Below are 22781 nucleotides of genomic sequence, written 5' to 3' on the forward strand. Positions count from 1 at the left end.
TGCTTCTCTTTTTGTCTCTGGCTGGCTGGCTTCCCCCGTGACCCACGGAGGTCTGCGCAGGTCGAAAATGATGGACAGCTGAGGCGTATGAAGCCTCAAGGCCCTTCCCAGCCAAGGGCTCTGGTTCAAATAGAGGGCTCCGGTCTCGGATGGCGTTACTGCAGCAGCCGGGTCCATGATGTTGAAGTGCTGTAATACAGTATGACTTTTCGCCTTAATGGAATTTTTCTAGCCCACTAGGAAAAAAAGACTCCATTAACCACACTACAAAGGCCCCTACTTATTAGTATTTTAGAACAGTGGCAAAACATTTCGTGAATCTAATTATTGCTGACAAATATGAAAATTGAAATCAAAGTTGAATTTTCAGCTACAGTGCCTCATATGCCAGCCTTCTCCAACTCCAGCTATTGCATCAACACATTTATTCTTGCAATAGTTTCAGCAGAAGATGGCTGATTTTCCCTCTCCCCACTCGCTCCCAGCCCCCGCCAGGCCCCGCGCCCTCCCCGGCTTGGACCCTATATATTTTGAAACATTAAATCTGACATATTCATCTTGGTGGTTGGCACTAGCTAACTAACTGCATGTTTACCTGTCACGGATGCAGGAATGGGCTGAGCTGGGATGCTGCTACCCTCCACCCTCTCTCCTCTCGCCCCCAAACCTAGCCTTCTTTTCTGCAGATAAAAGTCATTTGACTGATTGCAAATTCCTCGTGATATCAGGACAGAAAAAAAAAAAGGACTTGTCAACACCTTTCTTTCTTTCCCCTATTAAGCATACTGTAAAAATCAATCCCTTTTGTCACTTCACTCTGCTTGCGAGAATGTTTAATGGATGTCATGGGAGCTAATGATCGCTGGTAGAAAATTCATTTTAGATTTGCTATTTATAAAGTGCTCAGTACTCAGGTGGGAAATTAACATGAGGCAAGGAACCGGCTGGGTGGGGGAGGGCGGAAGGGAGAGCCGGCCCTGCCAGGCTGGCATGAGCTTTGTGTAGGTGGCACCCAAGGCGGTTCTGTGGGCAGATGACACATGGGTCAGAGGTGCTGTAGGGTTCAGTGAAAAGAGCATAGGCTCCGGAAACGTCTGGACCCTGGCGAGCTGACTTTTCTGAGCCACAATTTTGTCAGCAATAAAATCCTACCTGCAACACCCGGCTCACAAATTGTAGAAAGGATTAAATAAAATATCACACATAAAACATTTACCAGCGCCTGGTACTGAGGGCTAGGATATGTTTAATAAAGGTTCAGTTTCTTTCCCCACAGCCCCAAAGCCCTGTGAGGGGACCAGGACAGGGTGTGGTCGGCCCAGAATTGCTCCAGGATCTGGAACTGGCCAGGGCTTCACTCCCAGGCAAGCCTGCAGAAGAACCTGGGACATCCAGGTGATCACACTAGCCAGTGGTTCTCAAACTAGAGCAACGGCAGAGATCGGCATCACCTGAAGGGCCTCTTCATCCGCACGCTGCTGGGCCTCTCTTCAGAGTTTCTGAGTGTTTACAGGTGTGGGGGGGTGGGGGTAGGGCCTCCGAGCCGCCATTTCTGAGAAGTTCCCAGGAGGTGCTGACCACACTCTGAGAAGCACCCTGGTGGCCGTACACTGGGAACTGTCCCCTGAAGGACGATGTGGAACCACCACCAAACCAGCACCTCCAGATGTAACAAGTCCATCCCCACCTGACTGACCCTCGCCCCTCAAACTGGTCTGGGACTCAGAATTGTCAAGCAAATCAGCAAACGCAAGTTCACTCCCTCCCAAAATTTACCTCGCTGGTCAAGCAGAAGAGGCAGGTGCCGGATTCACTGTCTGGTTTGCGTCCATGCAGAGCCAAGCCTCTGGGTAGCTGGTGCCTCAAGGGCTCTGGTGGGTCAGCCCTCCTGGCCCCCAAAGTTGTTCCAGTGACACGTGGAACTCCAGGTCGGAAGGCGCTGGTCCGCCCCTCACCTTTCTTCTAGTTTCTCCTCTTCCTGGCCTTCCCCCGGATACTTCTCTGTTATATTTGGATTAACTGCAGATCTCCTTTGATTACTCACTGTGTTGAAACAGACAGCCTGTTGCCACGTGTTTGATGACTGAACCCCGGGGGAGTTCCTATTTGCAAGGCAGCCAGTTACCGAGCGCTCGGCCTTACAAGCGCTCCTTGAGCTGCTAATTCATTGTTTAAGAAGTTGCTTTGCAGTTTCTGATTTTTCAATAACAGGCTTCTCCCGAAGCCTTTAAGCTTCGGAAACAAGCCGAAAACTGCTTTTTCCGTCATTTACATAAACACCAGTGGATCAAGAGGGAGAAAAAGGGAATACTTTTGCCTGTTATTCCTGGGGCTCTGGAAGCCTCTATGCGTAGTGTGTCAAGGCTGCAGGTCTAGAAAAGTGCCGTGGGAAGTGTGCGGCTCCCAGAAAATTCGCCCCGGCGAATGATAAAATCCTGAAATTTCTCCTGACGCCCGGGCTTCCGCTTCGCCGAGCTGGGCGGATATTCTGGGCACCAGCAAATTGTTCTGTCAGCAAGCGGCTCCCTCAGCTGCATCCCGTTAGGATGCCTGTCACTCATCCCCCAGTCTTTGAACCGCAGCCCCGCCCTCTGAGGTAGCATCCTGCCACCTGGGACAGGTAAGGGGGTGGGGAGTGGCTGTAGAAAAGCTGTCAGGAGGTGCAGCCTGCAGGGGAGGGGACGCAGTCTCCCTGAAGCTGCCCCTCATTTCTGTTGTCGGGGGTGTGAATCCAGGGCGTGGACCATAGTAGGTGCTCAGTTTTCTCAACAGAGGGGAGGAACTTTCTGGAACATGGGCCATTTTCAACCACCATCTGTTTCTCTCTCTGACTCTCTACTTCTCTTTCTCTCCCAAATGGAGATTTTACAAATAATCCAATGAGCCAGGAAGAGCAGCCGTCCTTTTTTTTTCCTGCCAAACCATGTACCTCCCCATTAAAAAGAAAATAAACTGTGAAAACTTACTTTCACTGTTTAGTCTCCAAATTCTGATCGGGCTATTTTCCTTAGGTACCGAACGTGTATGGACCAAAACCAGGGTGCCAGATAAAGACAGAACAAAAATAAGATGCCCAGTTCGACCTGAATTTCAGATAAACAGCAAATAATTTTTAATATAAGTATGTACTATGCATAATTAAAAGTTACGCGTTGTTTATCTGGAATTTAAATGGGTTGGGCATCCTGGATTTTTATTTACTAACTCTGGCAACCCGAGCAAAAGGGAATTTGCATTTACTTACGTCGTCTGCGTATTTCCATAGCTTCCATACCACAAAGCTTGCTTTGTCCGGTGGTTCTTTCCTAAGGTGGGAATATTCCAGAGAAACCGAGACCCCTCCCATGTGGCCCACAGAGCCCTGAGGGGCGGCCCTTCCAATCAGAGCTCCTCACCTGTGCTGCATGACTGCTTCACGTGAGCGGTTCTCGATAGGGTGACTTGCCCTCCAGAAAGGCTTCTTGAGACGCAGGGAGCTGCCTTTTAGAAAGTCCCAGACTTTCTGGTTCAGGGACTTTGCTCAGATCAGACTGGATGGAAGCCCTGGACTCCAAGGCCGACTCCTAACAAGGAAACCTCTGGGAGGGATCCTCTAAGGGTAGAATCAGTGGGTTAAAGCAGGTCCCCAAACGCTGTTGTTCTCCTTTTTCAGCTTTTTAAATTCTCTTCCTGGCCCCCTTCTGTCCGTCCCTCTCAACGCTGAAACAAGTGTGTGCAGGGTTGCACGGTGCTGACCCTGCAGGAAGGACACACCCGGCAGAGAGCAGCTCTGCAAGGTCACGGAGAGGTGAAAGGGGATCAGTGTCCTGTCAGTGTCTATAGTCAGTTTCTGGGTCAGTGTCCAGGGTCAGCATTGGGGTCAGTGTCCAGGTCAATGTCCAGGTCAGTGGGGCTGGAGAGCAGTATGAGGAGGCCTCTGGGAGACAGAGCAGGACCGAGGCTGGGGCAGGATAGGGCAGGATAGGGAAGGACCCTGCCAAGTTGAGGAACTCCGGCTTTATCTTGAGAGCCCTGTGGGCTAGTGGAGATTCTTAGCAAGGGACTGAAGTGGGAAAATTTGCTTTTGTAGCAAGATAATTAATGATGGACAAGATGGAGGAAGGGCTGAACTGGGATGCAAACTGGTAGCAGGAGACCCATTCAGACACAGCGTTAGTCCACAGACAATGATGTCAGCCTGAGCCGACAGTGGAGACGCAGGGACGGTTCAGAGACAGAATGGAAGTGAGCTGTGAGTGACTGTGGGAGTGCGAGGGGGGAGGGGAGGGGAGGGGGTGCAGATGCCCTCGTGGGGAGGGAGAGACACTAACACACTGTTCAGAAACCTCCTAAGATCCTTGGCTTTACTTTTCCAGTATGAATTGAGTGACAAGTTTCCCAGGATAATTCAAGTAAACGTGAAAACTACATTCTAAGGAAGTTTAAATATCCCATTTTACAGATGAGGAAAATAAAGCCTTCAGGAAAAAGAAAAAAACCCCTCGATTTCTAAAGTTAGAGTTAATGATGGAACTGGGATGAGAAAAGGATATTCTGATCGATGTGGAAATCAAGAAATATATTTTACACAGATAGGTTCTGTAAACTGGCAATGTAAAACTCTACCTGTGTAATTCCTTGCAGAGTTAATTAATTTGAGAACTGAGTTGGAGATGAGCTCTGACCATGTCTGGGAGAAGGTCTCTCCATCTCCTACATGGTGGGGCAAGAGATGGAAATAAGTTGGGGGTAGGTCATATCGTATCTTACAAATCCAGAGAAAAGAGGAATATAGCCAATATTTTCTAATAACTATAAATGGAGTATAACCATTAAAAATTATGAATCGCTCTGTTGTACGCCTGTAACACATAATATTGCACATCAGCCACCACACTTCAATAAAAAATAATGATAACAATCATTTTAAAATCCAGAGAAAACAGAATGTTGTGAGGAAAGGAGTGATTACTACTACGTGGAATCCCTCTGATTTGCTGGCCAGTGCTCTCCATTACTACGTAAACAACTAGGTTCAGTCCTTTTCTGCTTCCTGGAAAAGCCAGCTTTTCCAGAGCTATAGGCACACACGGGAACCTGGAGACACATGCATGCAGACACAGACCTTCCCCGAATTACACGCAGAGAAAATAAAAACTATCAAACATAAACTTCTTCAGCTTCCGTCGCGAAGCTTAAAACTCTGCCTGCATCCACACAGTGCCAAAGACAGCTAGCTTTCTCTTTTTTCCATTTTTCTTTATTGTGGTAAAATACACATAACATAAAAGTTACCATTTTAACCGCTTTTAAGCACACAATTCAGTGGCATTAAGAACATTCACAACGTTGTACAGCCATCAAATTTATCTCCCCAAATCTCTCATCATGCCAAACAGAAACTCTATACCCATGAAATAATAACTCCCCATCCCCTGCTCCTGGTAACTTCTATTCTATTTTCTGTCTCTATGAATTTGCCTATTCTAAGTACCTCATAGAAGTTGTATCATACACTATTTGTCCTTTGGTGTCTGACATTTCACTTAGCACAGTGGCTTCAAGGTCCTTCCTTGTTATAGCCTGTGTCAGGATTTTATTCACTCATTTCCTTAAGGCTGGATGGTACTTGGCTGTATGTACAGACCACATTTTGTTGATCCGTTCCTCCATGGATGGGCACTTGATTTGCTTCTATTTGGGGCTATTGTGAATAACGCTGCTATGACCATTGGGGTGTAAATGTCTGTTTGAGTCTCTGCTTTCGACTTTTGGGGGTATATACCTAGAAGTGGAATTGCTAGATCATATGGTAATTCCATTTTTAATTTTTTGAGGCATTAAGAACTGTTTTCCACAGTGGATGTACCGCTTTACCTTCCCACCAGCAGTGCACAAGGGTCCTAATTCAGTTTCTCTGTACCATCACCATTTTTAAAAACTAATAACCATCCTAATAGGCATAAAGTAGTATCAAATTATGGTTTTGATTTGCATTTCCCTAATGACTAGAGATGTGGAAAACCCTGGGTGACATCACAGAGTGGTGATGCCTTAACCATGTGTTTCTTGTTTAGGCTGAGGACCTCTCGCATCCTTGTCGAGGGAAGTTTAACCTCCCCCCTTTCATACAACAGGCGAACTGCCTCTTAATATTCACAGCCCCCTTCTTCCATGGTTGTAGGCCCCTGAATTTGTCTGGGCATGTGGTCATCCAAAGTGGATGGTACCTTTTTCACCCTCTCCTGCATCTCAGTGTGGCCGTGTGACCAAGTTCTGGCCCAGGGCGTGTGAGGAAGGGTGTCCTGTGAGGGCTTCCAGGGAGGGAGCTTCTTTGGGATGCAGTCCACATGTGCGTCTGCCCCTTCTTCTGTTTCTTCTCTTTCATCTCACGGCCTGGCCCAAGGATGCTGCCAACTTAGACCATGTACAATGGATCCAAACCACAGACAGGAGGGAGTCCCTCAGGAACTCCAGCCAGGAACACAGTGGAATGTTTTTGTAACCAGAGAGATAAACTCCTATCTTCTTTAAACAACTCTCACTGTGTATTGTTGTCATTTGTGGCTGAATCCAATGGTAATGGGTATTTCCAGATACGTGGTTCCTTCTTTAAATGCTAGCGATACTGGTCTGTCCCCTTGCTTTAAGGGGGACATTTTTCTGCCTGTGCTCAAGATTTGCTCCCACCCCACCCCTTACATTCCCCGAGGGCCCTCACCCAGTCAGGCACCTCCTGTACCTCCCTTCATGCCCCCCTTTAGCAGCGCCTACCACACACATTCAGAGCCGGCTTCCCCATCTTACAAAGGTAACAACCTTCTCTCCAACTGCAGCCCACCCTTGGTCTCCCTACTTTCTCTCTCTTTAAAAAAATTTGAAATAATTATCCACATTTTTATTCTCACCCCACTTTATCCTCACATTATGGCTCCAGCCCACAGGACTGTTCTCCCAAGAGGATAGAAGATATTCTCATCCCTAAGTCGGACCTTACTTAATCCTCAGCAGCACTGGATTAGGCTAACACTCCTGCCTTCCCCAAACACACATCCTCTGACCCCGATGCCATCATCCTCTCCTGGTTTTTCTCCCATGTTTTGGCCACTTCTCGTCAATCGTTTTCCCAAGATCGCATCCCTTCCCAATCCTTAAATCCTAGTTGTCTGCCCCGTTTCTCTTCACCTCCTCTCTACTGTCTTCCTGGGTAATTAACTGTGTCTGCGTCGAAGACCATCTTTGTTCAAGCTCAGATAACCTCCCAGGGTTCCACACCCGTCCAGCTAACTTCACAGTGCAGTGCTCTGTGTACACAAATAAAACCATCATGACCCAAATTGCATTCATGACCACTCCCCTAAAACCTGTCTGTGTCCCATTTACCCGGATACTGGAAGTCCTCTTCCATCTCCCTTTCTCACACACCATTGTTTTTGCTCTCCATCTCCAGGTCACACCCTCTAAGTCCAGGACCCTTGGATACCCGTGTCTCTACATCTCTGCCACGTATTCTCACCTGGTTAACTCATGCCTGATTGGCTGCCATACCCTCTACTCTTGTCCCCTTCTAATTCACTCCCCCACTGCAACGAGAGGAACATTTTAACATTTTTAAGTAACCCAAATAATGTTATTTAACGATTAAAACTGCAAAGCTAATCACGCTGCTGTCGGGCATACAGCCTTTCCACACCCTTTCTTCCCTCAGAATACACTCTTTAACAGGAACCATAAAGCCATTCAAGGTCTGACCTGTGACTACTTCTCTACCTACACCCCTTGTCTTTCTACCTACAACCTGCCCATCCACCCCTGCTTTATCCCCACAAACTATACAAACACATTCAATCTAGCCAGATGGGATACTGGATTCCTCAATTCCTACCATGCTCTCCTTCCTCTAGGTGTTGGCCTACGCCATTTCCTTTCATTGTAACACTTTTCTCTCCTCTCACCTGGCTGAATCTCTTCACCTTTGTGTCTCAGCTTTAACATCTCTTCCTTCTAGAAGAGTTCTCTGACCTCAGAGATCTAGATGCTGCCATAGCAAACATGACTTGCTTTTATCCCAGCACATGGCATGTTGTATTGAATTGTCTTACTTCACTGAGTATAAGAAGTAGGACCCGTGGTTTATGGACAGCGCACAGTAGGGTCTGAATAAATCATTCTGGAGTGGATGAGATATAAATGTAAATAAGAACTCGGCCGTGCCCTTGAATCTATGATTTTGCTTTTTTTTAAATCATTCACCTTGGTGATGTGGACATGACAAGTCTATATCACTTGGGGATGACACGAAGCTGCTGGTGACAGCTTATCAGAATACAAAAACAGTCTCAATGGATTTAAATAATGGACCCACGTGAAATGAAATTTCATGCACTTAAAAGCAAGTAGGGGAGAGGTCTTGAATAATTTTAGTCAGGGGAATGAGTGCAACGCCAATGAGCAATCGCGTGGAATATCTGAAAAGGAAAAGAAACGAATATAATAATAAAGTGGTCCTAGATGTAAAGTCCACACCGTGGTAGGTAATAGCCCACTCCACACCCTGCCGGTCCGACCACATCAGCAACCATCTCTCTGGTAATGCCGCTTAGTGGATCATTATCAAACTGCAGCAACTTTAGAAGATAGTGATCAGGATGATTAGCGGTCTAGAAGTTATGCCCGTGATAAAGACGAGAAGGAACTAAGAATGTCAAGATAAGATAACTTGGGTCCATAATCGTCTTCTCTTAGAAAGAAACTGCATCGCACAATATGACTTGTATTTTGAGTGGCTCTAACTGGCATAAGTTAGGAAGAGGCAAATTTTTGCTCCACATAGATTCTCCAGGATTGTATTCAACTGCAAGTAATTGAAACCTAATTATATGGGGATTTTTTTTCCATATATAATAAGTGTGGACATAGGTATTCCAGAGCTGGCATCACTGCTATGTTATCTTGAACTTGGGGTCCTTCTGTTAGATTGAGCCACGTGAAATTGTTCATACTCAGCTGGTTTTGATTTACTAAAACAACAAGTCCATTTAGTTCAACCTAAGAGCTTCCTGTTTTACCATTCTGGGTGTGTTTGCCATTCTAATGCCATTTTGTCCTCCTGTTTGCAAGTTGGTTCCTGGACCCCCGGGTAGTACGCCAGGCTCTAAGTCAAGAAAAGTCTGGGGGAGGGGGGTGGTAAGGTTCACAAAGCACAGCCTTCCTGAGTAGAACCCTCCAACTCCCACCCGGGAAACTTCTGCTCACTTCCCATTGGCCTGACCTGCACGGCATGACCATCCTCGGCTCTAAGGAAATCTCAGAGGTACGTATTATAAACAGGCACTTTGCTGCCCTGAGCAAATTTAGAGCCCTGTTTATAAGAGGAAGGATAGAATTTATACTGAACAGTATTTTCTCACAGAGTTTATCCACTATACAAAGGGAGGCTAGTGTCAGTTGATCTCCACTGTATCTGCACTGTAGAGTCATAGGTGTTTCAAAGCAGAGGTGATCTTGCCCCATTCTGATCCATTTAATGAGAATTTTTGTGAGTTGAACCTGGGCCTCTGCTTATGACAATCTCCACAGGCGATTTGGATAGACAGCCGGAACTGGGACCACGACTCTGACAGTGAGCGTCTGCTCCCTGGAAATCCTGGAGTTGGTCAACAGGAATTAGCGAACATCATTCAGGTGGGATGGTTGTCTTGGGCGGGAGATCGGGTTAATTCCAAGGTGCCTCCCGCAACTCTAGAAGTCCGAAAACGCTTCTGGGTTTGATGATTAAACTATTCCAGCCTTGGACAAGGCTTCCGCAGTGCAAGAAAGTAATGAAAAAGTGGTGATAAGACATTCCGATCCTTCTACTCAGAAGGTTTACGGGAAAAGGAAGAAGAAATATAGAATAATTATTCTTATTTGCTTTCAGACTGGGCAAAATGGTTTATCTATCTGCAGGTGTCTGTGCATCACCAATTGCATTGAGAAAAAAGGTTGTCAATCTTTTCATGTTTGGGCCAGGTGTCCTCTGGCTGTTTAGAGGACAGTCAAATGCCCTGGGGGGGATGGATGGTGAAGAAAGAGGCAGAGTAGGTTTGAAGAAGCAGGTAAGAAGCACTCGTCCACTTTGCCTTCCCCAGATAAACAAAGCCACCCAGTCACTCTCCTCTTTCCTCAGGTGCACCCTTCCCTGGCCCCTGGTGCCCCCTCTGACGCCAAAGTGGTTCAGAGAGCAGCCCCTTCCTCCACACTTCTGACCCGCTGACCACTGGAGGTCCCATTTCCTGCGCTTGGGTGAGTTTAGCCAAAAAGAGTGAGCTCATCTCCCGCTCCCTGGACGCCTATAACATCTGGTTTACATCTGGTTATAACCAGGAGGGATTACTGATGTGTGGGATTACATATTCAGGGTCCAAAAAAGATCTTGTCGGAGGAAGGTATGAGTTGAATCTAATAAAGACTTCAGAAAGGGTAAGTTTCGAGGCCAGGTTGCCGTGTGCATAGTACAACACAGGCATAGGAGGAAGAAGGGTTAATTACAGCTCACCCTGAGTCGACAGGGTTCTATGGCTACTCATAAACCTAAGGGCGTCTTTCTCTCTCCCTCTCTCCCCTTTTGTCCTATCCATAAGCACTGGTCGCCTGTGTGTCAAGTACTGTGCTGAGTGTGCAGATATACAAGGCAGTCCCGGGCCTCCAGGAGCTCACGGTCCAGTGAGGGGAGACAGAGGTGTCAGCAGGTAGCCACGCAGATGTCAGCAGACACGAAGGCCGGAAGGAGGTGCCAGAGCAGTGGAGGCAGAAACGAGAGAAGGAGGGGCTTCAAAGGGACGCTGAGCCTGGAGTCTTGCCGTGAGTCATAACAAGCGTTTTCCAGGTGGACAGGGCGGCCCTCAGCAGAGCACGCGTACTAGGAGGCGGAAACCTCAGAAAACCCCTAGGAATCCACGGAACGGGAGTAGGGTTAGGGGAGAGGCTGGCGCCCCTGGGCCATGCCTTTCCAAAGAGCTGAGCCTTCATTGTATCCTAATCTGGAATCAGGAGAGGCCATGTCCTGTAACATTCAGGGCTACTCAGAGCACACTGGGAGGAGATTTACCTTAAAAAGAACATAAAGTAGCCGGCATAACTTCAGGAAAGGGCCACCAGCACCCTATCTGTGAATGGTCGCACAGAAAATAGGAGAAAAGCCTGGAATATTTAACTAAGGGAGAAGGGGAGGGAATCCTGTTTTCAAATATTTGAAGGAAAGTCACGTGGAAGAAAAATCAGCCTTGTCCCATGGGTAGTAGTGTTAGCAGCAATCATGATACTATTAGGTGGTATTTATTGAGAGCTTACTATGTGCCAAGCGCTTTATCCGCAGTAACTTATTTAATCCTCATACCAGCCTTAGAGGTAAGACTCAGAAGTAGCTCCGTTTTATACAAGAGGAAACTGAATCACCCACAGAAGTTGATTAAACCGCCAAAGGCTTCAGACCAGGAAGTGGCACAGCCCAGGTCTGGACCCAGGCGACCCAGCCACTATGTTGTGTGTTCTCTCCAGACCTCGAGCAAATGGCTGGAATCGATAAGAAGACAGCTTCTCCTTTGTCTCCCCGTCTTCCTGAACGGTCAGATGCAATAGCTCTCTGGAGAGATGCAAGTTCCCCCCATACTGGAGACAGAAGTTAGGGGACCACTGCAGCTGCACTTTTGGGGTGTTAGAGCTCCAAGAGAGGGATTGAACTAAACCATCTTGAATGTTCCTCTGGGCTCGGCTGCCTGCGACTCTGGCTTGCCTGACACAGCAGCGTGAACACTTTGTGAGTTACCCAGTGACTGCACTTGGTACAAATTTGCATGAGAGCTCTGCTCCCCCGGCGCCTCCTACACCTGCTGACTCCATCCGAACAGGCAAGCTTTCACTCCTGCCTGCACTGCAGGATCTGACCTGGCTTGGAGGGGAGGGCCAGCATCACTCTGCCTAACACAGTCGCTGCCAAGTTGCCATTGGGGTTCTGAGCACGGAGCCTTTGTTGCCTGTGCGAAGGAGCGCCATGGAAGCAGCAGGCTGCTGTAGCCAGTTCCTGGGGAGCGAGCGGGAGCGGAGGCCAGGAGAGAGAAATGCAAAGCTTCACACTTATGAATGGAGTTTCTGCCAAGGCTCACCATCCCTTAGCTCGCTCTAAATCCGCCTCTAGCACATTCATTCCTGACCCATATTCACACATCCCAAAGCCCCTGAATTTCTCCTATAGGGTCGGTTGTTATCCTTCCTGAGTCCCCCTACCTGAAATGCCGTGACTCGTTCATCCTTTCTTCCCACCTGAAGGATGCCTTCTTGATGAAGAAGCGCGTGCGTGTACGGGTATGTGGGACAGTATGTATGATACAGTGTGTGGTGTTTGTGTGCACACACACCACTCGCACGTTCCGGCTTTGGTCGTCCGTCTGTGACTGTGTTCATATTCTTAGCTTCCTACAAACAGAGGCTGCTTCTGAATATTTTCTTCTAGCACCACTACCTTTCAAGGACTAGACTCAAAAAGACGATTTGCGGAATTGCAAAATGTGAGACTTGAAATGAAACTTGAAAATCTTTTAGTCCAACTGCTTTATTTTAGAGATGAAGCAACTGAGGCTCATGGAGTGGCTATGTCTTATTCCAGGTTGGAGAACATTTTCGGATGACTCGAGAGGTATGGTTTTCAAACCTGGCCACAGATTGGAACCCCTTAGGGAGCTCTGAAAAATAACCAGACAGCTCACAAAGAGATTGTGGTGTAATTGTTCCAGGATGGGGTCCAGACATGGACACTTTTATAAAGCTCCTCAGGTGATTCTATGGTAGAACAAATTTGAAGACCACTGGCTTAGAAAATGGGAATATTGCAAATAAAGACACATTGCACCTACCCACTGAGGACCTTCTAACATCTGAGACAGGGTCAGAAGAGGTACAATTGCTCCAGGTTGCTTGACTTGGAAGAACCATGGATCCGTGAGAAAGATACTTACCTGTTCTCCTACAGGGGAAGAGCTAAGAAGAGTCACCAGCACTATGGAAATGCAGATGGAAGCAGTGGGGTAAGCAATGTTCCTAAAGCACCCACAGGGCAGCCACAGCACACAATGTGGGCGGAAGAAAAGCTCGATTCCCTTTGGGTACATGAGGCTGAACACACAAGTTGACAACTGAAAGAAGACTTGTGTCCCAACCACAGCTGGAGTATCAGAGGAGAACAAATAAATGACGACGCATGTCTGCTATTCCAGGAACCCTAAATTAGGGTGTGATGAGTGGTTAGCAAAAAACAAAATAGGTTCTCAGAAGGGAGGTCATCTTAAGTCTACCTTGAAATTTGAATCCCTCAGAGTCCCCTGAACTGCATTTGCCTCACCCCGACCAGCTGCCTCAGCAAACCCTGCCCTGCCCTGTGTAAGTTGCCCCCCTTGCCCCCTTTGACCATCTAGTTCTATGCAGAAGGCAGGGCACAAACGTGCTGCACAGGCCACTGGACAGAATGGCAGCAGTGCCAAGAACCAACGAATAACTCGAATGACAAGAGCCAATAGTCGCAAAGCCAGCTACCTCACGCCAGGTTTCGCCATCCTTGTGCTAACTGAGGGAGCATCACACATCCCTGAGCCCCTCGCGGCAGGAGTCAAGGTGGCGTAGCAGAGGCAGCAGCTGTTACGTGATGGACCCAGAGCCAGGTGGAGCCTCCTCCCCCAGTACTCCCCATCTAAAAACAAGCAACCAGGGTTGCTGCGTTCTTCCCACCCATCATAATTTGCACAAGCAACTGTGCAGGAGGCCAAGACACGCCACGTGCCCCCCTTGCTTCTGGTCCTGTTGGTTCTTCCCAATGTGATTATAAAGAATGGCAAATGAAATCAAATCTGGGAGACTGTACTCTTTTTTTTTTTAAGATTATTTTTGATGTGGACCATTATTAAAGTCTTTTATTGAATTTGTTACCATATGGCTTCCGTTTTATGTTTTGGTTTTTCGGCCACGAGGCATGTAGAATCTTAGCTCCCCAAACAAGGATCAAACTCGCACCCCCTGTATTGGAAGGTGAAGTCTTAACCACTGGACCACCAGGGAAGTCCCCATACTCTGTCTTTAGTTGCTTTGATCACTGATATATTCCCAGCACCTACGACAATGCAGGAAACATAACAGGAACTCAATAAACACTTGCCAGGTGATTGAACCAACGGACAAATAAACAACTAGATCTAGTCTGTGTTGGATTAGAGTTTGGTGACACCACCACCAAGGAGAAGCAAAGGAGGCGCCTCTGAAGAGTGAATTTGAATGAGCAATTGAAGCCAAAACCAGTCCATCTTTTGAACATTCTTTTATTGCTGTAAAGGACAATACTCTTCGAGAAGCCAAAAAAGAAAGAAAGAAAGAAATCAAATTTAGTAACCTAAGATGTCCTTAGTAACAGAGCTGAAGAACGTGTTTTCCAATATTTGGTTTCTCAGCTTGACAGTCTCTCTTGAAATACTTTTTTCTCAGCAATGAAAATGTGAATCGTCGTTGGTTTGTTTTGCGGTTTGCAAATGACTTACAGAGCTCTTCTGGCAGAGTTTCTGTTTTTCTTCTTGCAAGTAAACAAAAGGCCATTTCTCTAATATGACTTAAGTCGGGGAGATTCTGAGATCTCCTGTCTTGGTTTTGGAAAGAGGAGAAAAGGTAGGGAGGCAAGCAGAAAGAAGAACGAGGACACGGGAACAAGCAGGGCGTAGAAACTAAACAGAAGCAGGAAAGAGGCAAAGGGAAAAGGGACGTGGAACACTGGAGTGTCGGGGACACACAACAGCTGAGGACGCTGCTGTCAGTGGGGTCCCAGCCACACTTACGGGGCGTGAACTCGCCACTGGTTCTTTGGTCCCCCCACTATCATTGCACCGCGTCATCTGGGCTCCTGGTGACCTGGGAGGACAGACTCCCCTCCTCTCCTAGGCAAGCCTGTGCAAGGCGGAGCAACCCCTGCCAGGTTGACCCAGATCTGTCAGCTGATCAATTATGTTTCCCACGGAGGAGAAGGGAAAATGAAAGGGAGAAAGAAAAGGGGAGAGAGAGAAAGAGAATTGGGAGGGCAGAGGAGAGGAGGAGAGAGGGCAGAAAGAGGGAGGGAGGACAGGGGAGAGGAAGAGAGGGAGACGCAGGGAGAGTGAGAAGGCGAGGGATGGAGGAAGAACACACGCATCTCTTCGCTGAAGCTCTTGTAAGTTTAAGCGGCCACAGCAAGAGCGGGCTCAGTCCAGAAGGTTGCAGAAACAAATACATAAATACATAAACTAAAATTCTAGAGGTTACTGGACGAAATCAGTCAAGGCAGAGGATAGAGTCCTCTTCTTCCCACCCTTGGCCAGTACAGCTTAGAGCTGTTCTTTTCCCTCTGAAACTCTTGGCTCCACCCTCCCCCTTCCCAGGGCCCCGCCCCCTGCCATTGGTCCCACCCCCTTCCCCCTCCCTGAACAGTCTCCTCCTACAAAACGATGGGAGGTATGGTCCCCGCTGCATGTTTCTTCTAAGTCCCTTCCTGTCTTAACCAGCACATCCTCTAAGGGTAAGAGGCCTCTGCCACCAGGTGGGAGGAGACACCTGGGAAGATGTGGTACCCAACCCCATCCGACCTGTACATCATCGATTACCTTATTTTTGAGTGTTTTCATTTTTTATGTTTAATTAGTTTTATTGAATTTCAAATGACTACAGACATAAAGTAAACATGTAACAAGCCAGTAGAGCAGAAAGAGAAGGAGCTGCGTAAATACCAGCAGGCTCAGCATGGAGCTCCACTTAGCACCGCATGTTTGCCGCGTTACAAGCCTTAATGAGTCCTTACAACACCCAGGGGAGTTGCTCCCCATCCTGGCAGGCAGGTGGGGAGGCAGGCACACAGAGGGAAGTATTTCCACCTACAGAAAACATGGGGGACTTTGAGTTTGGATGTACCTGCTGCCCACCCAGCTGTGCTCAGGCCACCAGAGCTGGCTGGAAATCTGTCAGGCACACTCATTAGGGTATTGGAAGGGTCTGAGGGACCTCCGCTGGGGTTACATATAAAGCGAAGTGGGAGTTTTTTGCGTCTTTATCATCCTAGTTGAGGGGCAAGAGGCAAGAGCAGGTCGTGAGCTCCAAACCTAAAAATTCTGGTACAGGGACAAATCCTAGACACAACAGTCCTCTCCGAAGTGTTCCCACCAGGAGCAGATGGCAAGAGCATCACAAATCCTTCCAGCATGTTCCTGGACGTCCCAGAATCACGTGTCCCACGTTGACTCAGAAATGTCACCACTGCTTAGGAAGCTGAGATAGCTCACCTCGCCCCAAGGGGTACACTGTGGCTGAAGCCAGCACTGGTGTGGCCCACCCACGACACACAGCTGGCCCCAGCCTGGGCCACTGCTTCTCAGGGCCGCCAGACTGCGTGGGTGCGGGGGCAGAGCCCCGGGAGCTGCTGAGACACAGGCCCTTCAGGGACACAGCTCAGCACCCTTCATCTCAGCACCCTAGGAGAGGCCACTGGGAAACCACGGAAGTCAGGGGCAGATGTCACAGGATGAGAAGGGGTTCCAGGGCTCGTATTTGGCTTTAAAACCGACAAAGGGAAGAAGCAGCACCAGGACAAGGCTGTGTGCCTGGCAAGTAACGCTGCGACCCAAGAGTGGCCCCGGCTGGGACCCTCCGGCCACCTCGATCAAATGCCCCGAGGACCGTCACCGTGTGTGAAGGATGGAGGCGAGCTGCATTTGTTGTGCCATCCACGGCTCACCCATGGCTCGCCCCCAGTTGGCAGCTCCAAGCCTGGCAGCCAGGGTCCACACCGTGAAGCTCCTCTGCAGTCTCGCCTGAAGTTGTTTTTGGCCATGCTTCCAAGTGCCCACAATGCTTACATCAGGCCCAGGATCCCATCATCCCAAACCGATTCTTCACTTTGCCAGTAAACATTGTTATGGTCTCATCTGCCCCCCTCACATCTCAGAAGCACTGCCCAGCTCAGGCTGCGGCTGGCACCCAAGTGTTTACTGTGAGTGGCAGGAACTTGGCCAATCCGCCCAGCTGAACGGTGTCCATGTTGCTGGTGCCCAGAGAACGAGAGGGTGAACCTAGCCCCATCTCCTCTCCCTTCCCCGCTGCCCTGCCTGTGTATAAGTGGGCAGGTGTGTTGATGTGGGATGTGAGAAGGTGAGAGAAAATGAGAAAGGTTAAGACAGGAATCTAGCCAAGCTCCTCGGAAAGTGTTGAAAGGAGCATTAATCCTTTGAAGGAGAAATGGTCGGGTTACTAGAAGGAGAGAAGCTGCAGCACCACCAGCCATTCCTTTCAGAGCCTCTCAGTGGCAGAAGGTGGGCAGTGTGCTGAAAAGGACAGCGCCTAATCCCGTCCTCGGTCCTCACTCTGGCTCCCAGGAACTGGGAGGGGCTCTTGTTAATCAACCTCAGATCTTCTTAGGGCCAGAGCCCCAGGGCGCTAATCACCCCCTGCCTCCCACCCATCACTAATCAGTGCTGACTCCCTCCCCATCTAAGCTGGATCATGGTTGCTGGTGGGGTAGAGGTGAGAAGCAGGTCAGGGAGGGGTCCATCACCTGCCCCTAGCCCCGGGCACCTTTTCAAGAAGGCAAGAAACCCAGGAAGTAACAGCTTTAGGAAGAGCCGGCTTAAAACAAAAACAGAGGAGAAGAAAAAATTGCCTTAGAATGTGTACTGCATTCTAACTAGTCCCACTGGGTCAATGCAATAGGGGTGGATTACTGCAGGCAAGACGTGGCTGCCTCAGTAATTCTGTGAGTTTGATAAGAGGTAGCTGGCCGACTCCAGCTCTCAACCCCTTGAAGAGAAAACACACATCATGTTGGCTGGTCCAACTGGCATGTGGCTCAGGGGTCTTGGGGGTCCCTTTGCCTTAAAATTGTGCAGCCCTGTTCTTTTGTGACACTTTGAAGGCTATTCAGAACCGGCTCGAGGTGGGTAGCACAAATAAGGCCATTATTCGTCTTAGGAAAAGCAGGATTTGGTAGAATGTGAGGAGATCTGGGATAACCAAGTCACCTCCATCCCCACCCCAAGACGGCAACAAGAATGCAAAATCAGAATTCCCCCTGGAGAATTTTGCATCACCACTTCCTTCCCATCTATTCAGGATTGATTCAAAGTATGAGCAAATATTATGCTTCCCTGCATTTATTTCTGATTAAAAAAAAAATCATGTATGCTAATTTATATGTAAATTCAGTATGGCCCTGGGGCTCCTGGCATGCAGCCCGTGGGGCTGTGGATGCTGGAATTTTGGCCATTGTCTCCGGTTTGAAGTTACAGATGGAAGAGACACAGACCTCAGGACAGATGGAAATTATGGAGGTCTTGGGACCTTCCCTGTCCCTTCCTCTGACCCCTCACTCCACCCCTTGCCTAGTTAGTTTCCATTTCTGTGGTTAGCATGATAGAAGCTGTTTCCCTGAGGCTACCTGGCTCTGGACTCAGTTTCCCCGCTGCCAGAGTTGGGGCTCTGACCTCACTGGGTGAGCCCCTGTTCACCCAGTACAAGCAGGGGTTTGCACACGCGCGCGCGCGCGCACACACACACACATGCTGCCACAGCTCCTTGTTACGTAAGACGAGTCAATCAGGGCTGCCGCCACGTGGCCTCCTTCACTCTCACACCCACCACCCAGTGAGGGAGGAGAGACACCCCGAGGCCGGCGCCCCCGAGGCTGGGTGCAGCTGGCAAGGCAAGGAGATCCCGCACAAGGGACTTGCTTGCATCCAACTCAGATCCCTCCGGGGCCCCCTTCCTCCCCTCGGGCCCCAGCCGAAGGTACACGCGCATTTGGTTCTTCCCAGCCTGGTCCCTCTGCCCACCTTGCGTGGTCACCCCTGCAACTATGGCAAGGGGACAGTCCCCAAAGCCCACCCTCAGAGGGAGGTCAGCGGGACCCGAGGTGGGGACCAGTCCGGACCACGAAAGCCCCGTGCTGCAGTGGGGAAGGGAATCAGGTGGGTGGGACTCCTCAGCCTTCTCCACCCCCTGGGAGTGAACTTTCCTCTGGGGACTCAGCTGCCAGCGCTGAGCTTCCACGCGTGGTCCTCTGGGAGATGCTGCTGGACCACCCAGGGGAAGTTCCTCTGCCCGTCTCAGTCCCTGGGAGTGCAGGGATCTTCAAAAAAGAAAGGCAAGCCAGACCCTCAAAGGACAGGGTGGGTGGGAGCAAGCAGGTGGGCAGGTAATGCGGCTGCTGGGACCTGAAAGCCGGGACAGAGCGCGGGGCCACCCGGTGCAGCGAGCGGACTCAAGGTTGAAGCGGATCCCAAGCCACCCCAGCACCGCAGGGCCACGTCACAGCGCGCACTCACCCCCAGCAAGCCCGGCCCCAACTGCAGCCCCTCAGCTCCGCTTCCCAGAAGAGAAAGAAACCAAACATTAGTATTCGACTCTTCATGCCTCTTTCCGTTCAACTTAGGAGAGCTTTCCGGAATTTCAGAGCCCCGCTGGCTCCTACAGCCTCTTATCTGCTTGTTACCACGCCCCGCCGCCCCCCTCCACAAACACACCCCAAAACACATGGGAAACTACCCCGCTGCCCACCGCTGCTGCGGACCGATCCAGCCCTTCTAGCTGGCTCTCTGACCACGAGGCACAGGTACCTGATTATGCCTAGCCTGCGTTTTCTGTGTGCTCCTTGCAGAAGCTTTGCAAGTTTACTGGCCGATAGATATTTAAAGTTTCCTCTCGTAATTTCTTCCCAGTACCATAAGCAATGCGTTAGCAGCCCCGTCGCCCTCCGAATCCGTGATTCCATGTGTCTCCATCTATCGTGTGTGTGCAAGAATGTACGGAGGTCCAGGGGACCAGCACACAGCCACGTACCGCACGGGAGCCCCAGACACATTTTACTTCTGCACGTACATTCCCCCCCCGCCCCCCCGCGCCACACACCCACCCACCGTTCCGGCAGCAGCCAACATCAAATCAATATCCTCACAGCCTGGGAGGGAGGATGGAGTCCCAGCCATGCTGCTCGGACGCTCTCTCCCCCACCTGCAAACCAACCGCACAGCAGAGCCGACTCAGAGAGTCTGCGACTCACCAACAGCACGCTGTACAATTCCTGGGTCGACTGTAGGCGAATCAATAGCAAGCTCTTACCTTGAAAGAGAAACAGAGCAGCCAGCGCTGTGAAGATTGCCCACGAGATAGAATTGTGCATTTTTGCCTGGATGGTTTTCATGATTTTTTTTTTCTTCTTTTTCTTCTTTTTTGTCAGGTTCGGGGTTTTTCTTTCTTTCTTTCTTTCCTGACAGATTGCGTTGCTCTGGAGCTGGTGGAAGGAGATTTAAATCCACTGTTTTGCTGAAGGACACCACAAGAAAGCCAAGGATGGGAGAGAGTGTGACTTCTCAGTAATTATCTCTCCTCATACTCTGGCACTGAGACACCTCGTACAATCTGGCCCTGGACAGCCCTCCTACAAGCTGCAATCATTGGTTCTAATCCAAGGATTGACAGAGCTACAACACACGCGCGCGGGTGCGCGCGGACGCGCGCGCGCACACACACACACACACACACACACACACACACACACACTCAGGAATCATTTACTGGGCAAATCAGGCTAGCTGATTAAAGAGACAGGAGCCTGGAGAGATGGTATGATAAATGCCACTTTGCCCCTTCTATATTACTTTCATTTTTTAAACTGACAGTCTCAGAACTCCAAGCATCAAAAAATCCCTTTCCTTCTGGCGTTCCCTGGCCTCCTGAACTCAGATTCCCTTTACACTGGAAAAATCCCGCAGCCAGCAACCGCTTACGGGAAATTTTAAAGGGACATTTTCAAGCTTGGTGAAACTTGCAAAGATGCGTCAGATTTCATTTGTTGGTACTTATTTTCCTCTCCGATGAAAATATCATTCAATGACAAATTTTTTCCCTCTCTCTCTCTCATCTTTCACCTTTTCCAATCAACCTCCTACTTTGTGGCTTTGAAAATAATAAATTTCTATTTTCTTCTCCTGTCACTTCTGTTTCAGAATATTTGTATTACTCCTATATTTCATTCACTAAGTTTATTTCCTGAAGTCATCCATGTGTGTATGATACCATGAAAAGAGATGGGGCTTCTGAGATTTGAGAAGAACTGCAGTCCGAATATGGAGAAGATTCTCCAAAAGGGAACAAGGGGTGAGTTTATTCTACATGCCTCAGTCAATCCACTTTCACTAAGATAAACAATGTAAGTGCTTGTGGTTTATTTAAACTGCAGCAAGATAGACTTAGGTTAGACACACTGAAGGACTTTCTGAGTACAGACTTTGTGTGTGGTTGCAAAATGTCCTCAGAGAGTTGCAGACATGCATCTCCTTGATGGTGGGTAAGAATATAACTCTGACAGAAATAATCTAATGGGTGTGATGACTTTTTGAGAGATCTGCTAACTCTAAGGTCCTGAAAACTGATGATCTAATTTGTGGTTTTCTCTTATGGGAAGCAAGTTATGTGATGCAAACAAAAATTCTGGAAAACTTAGCCTGTTCACGGCACCTTCCTTAGCTGATTCTGACACATGCCTACCATCATGATGCCTCAACACACACATTTTTGAAGTATTTCTTCCAGATTTCCACAGTAATTATTATACTTCTTGTAACCCCCATAATAATGTGAATGTACATATCCTTGAACTGCATAGAACAAAAGTACTTGCTGGGTGCACAGGTGAACTGGAAGCAGCAGTGCCATTTTGCACAAGCCTCAGAGGCGTCACTCACCTTGTGTTGTGCATGAAGGAGAGAGGCGCCCCCTGCAGGTGTGCAGCCCAGCGACTTAAGTGGAAGGAGCAGTGGGGTCTGGGGACCTGGATCCCAGTTGCAGCTCCACACAAACCGAGGGACCGTGAGCACGTCGTTTTATTTCTGTGAACCGTGTCCTTTCGTCTGTACAGTTAAAGGGCTGCGTCTCAAGTCTCTTTTTATTTTAAAGGCTTTCTGTATTAACTTTTTTTTTTTCTGCCACTGCGTTCTAATTCACACGTCCACCAAAATGCCCTTGATGTTCTGATCTCCCAAGGGACAAGCGTTTTATCTCTAGACTGGTCTCCTTGTGCAGTGCTCCACAGAGCGACACGTGCAGTGGGATGCTCCGGAGTGGCTTTGGCCACAGTAATAACCGCCCAGCACAGAAGACAGGAGGCGCGGTGGATTCCTCTACTGCCACTTCACTGCTCTCCAGAGCGACGAGGAAGACAGCGGGTCACCGGTAAGCCTTTCATCCCTACCTGAAGAGACAGAGACCAACGTTTACAAGTGTCCTCACCCGGACCTGCAACAAATCTGTACGTTCACCAATTTCTTTTAAGCATCCACAGGCATGCCCACAGTAATAAACTAATCATTCTAGTTGATATTTATTGAGCATTTGCTACGTGCCAGGCATGAGAGCCAGTGTTTTGCATGCATTTTTCTCTTTAAATTCTCACAACCTATGAAGTGGTACACTTACCATCCCCATTTTACAGATGAGGACATTGAGGCTCAAGGAAAACTTGTCCACAGCCGGTCAGCAATGGAGCCAGGATGTGATGTGAACCTCAGCATTTGTCTCTCAGACCAACCTCTAAAATACTATCCTATGCTAACTACCATAAGGGACTCAAATAGATATCAGACAGTCTTACGTATAACCCCTTTGCTATTGTTTTTGTTTTGTTTTTTAATTTTTATTGGAGTATATTTGCTTTACAATGTTGTGTTAGTTTCTGCTGTACAGCAAAGTGAATCAGCTATACGTATACATATATCCCC

At 48.7% G+C, this 22781-nt stretch overlaps 1 protein-coding gene and 1 pseudogene across 3 annotated transcripts in view; both read right to left on the reverse strand.

Moving 5' to 3' along the window:
* The window catches only part of LOC113612776 (neurotrimin), a 933717-nt gene extending 913162 nt beyond the window's left edge, over nucleotides 1-20555 (reverse strand). For 2 of the 3 annotated variants that reach the window (XM_027092912.1, XM_027092914.1), the window contains exon 1: nucleotides 20125-20502. In XM_027092912.1, coding sequence (XP_026948713.1) covers nucleotides 20125-20206 — 82 coding nt within the window. In that variant the 5' untranslated portion in view covers nucleotides 20207-20502. Of the gene's footprint in view, nucleotides 1-20124 lie in introns of all 3 variants that reach the window. The other variant, XM_027092913.1, reaches the window with a different exon arrangement.
* LOC113612830 (uncharacterized) lies at nucleotides 5998-6116 on the reverse strand (annotated as a pseudogene).
* Nucleotides 20556-22781: the final 2226 nt, after the last annotated feature.

Source organism: Aethalodelphis obliquidens, unplaced genomic scaffold (genome assembly GCF_003676395.1).
Source record: "Aethalodelphis obliquidens isolate GAN/ISIS:26980383/991018 unplaced genomic scaffold, ASM367639v1 scaffold82, whole genome shotgun sequence".
Taxonomy (NCBI): domain Eukaryota; kingdom Metazoa; phylum Chordata; class Mammalia; order Artiodactyla; family Delphinidae; genus Aethalodelphis; species Aethalodelphis obliquidens.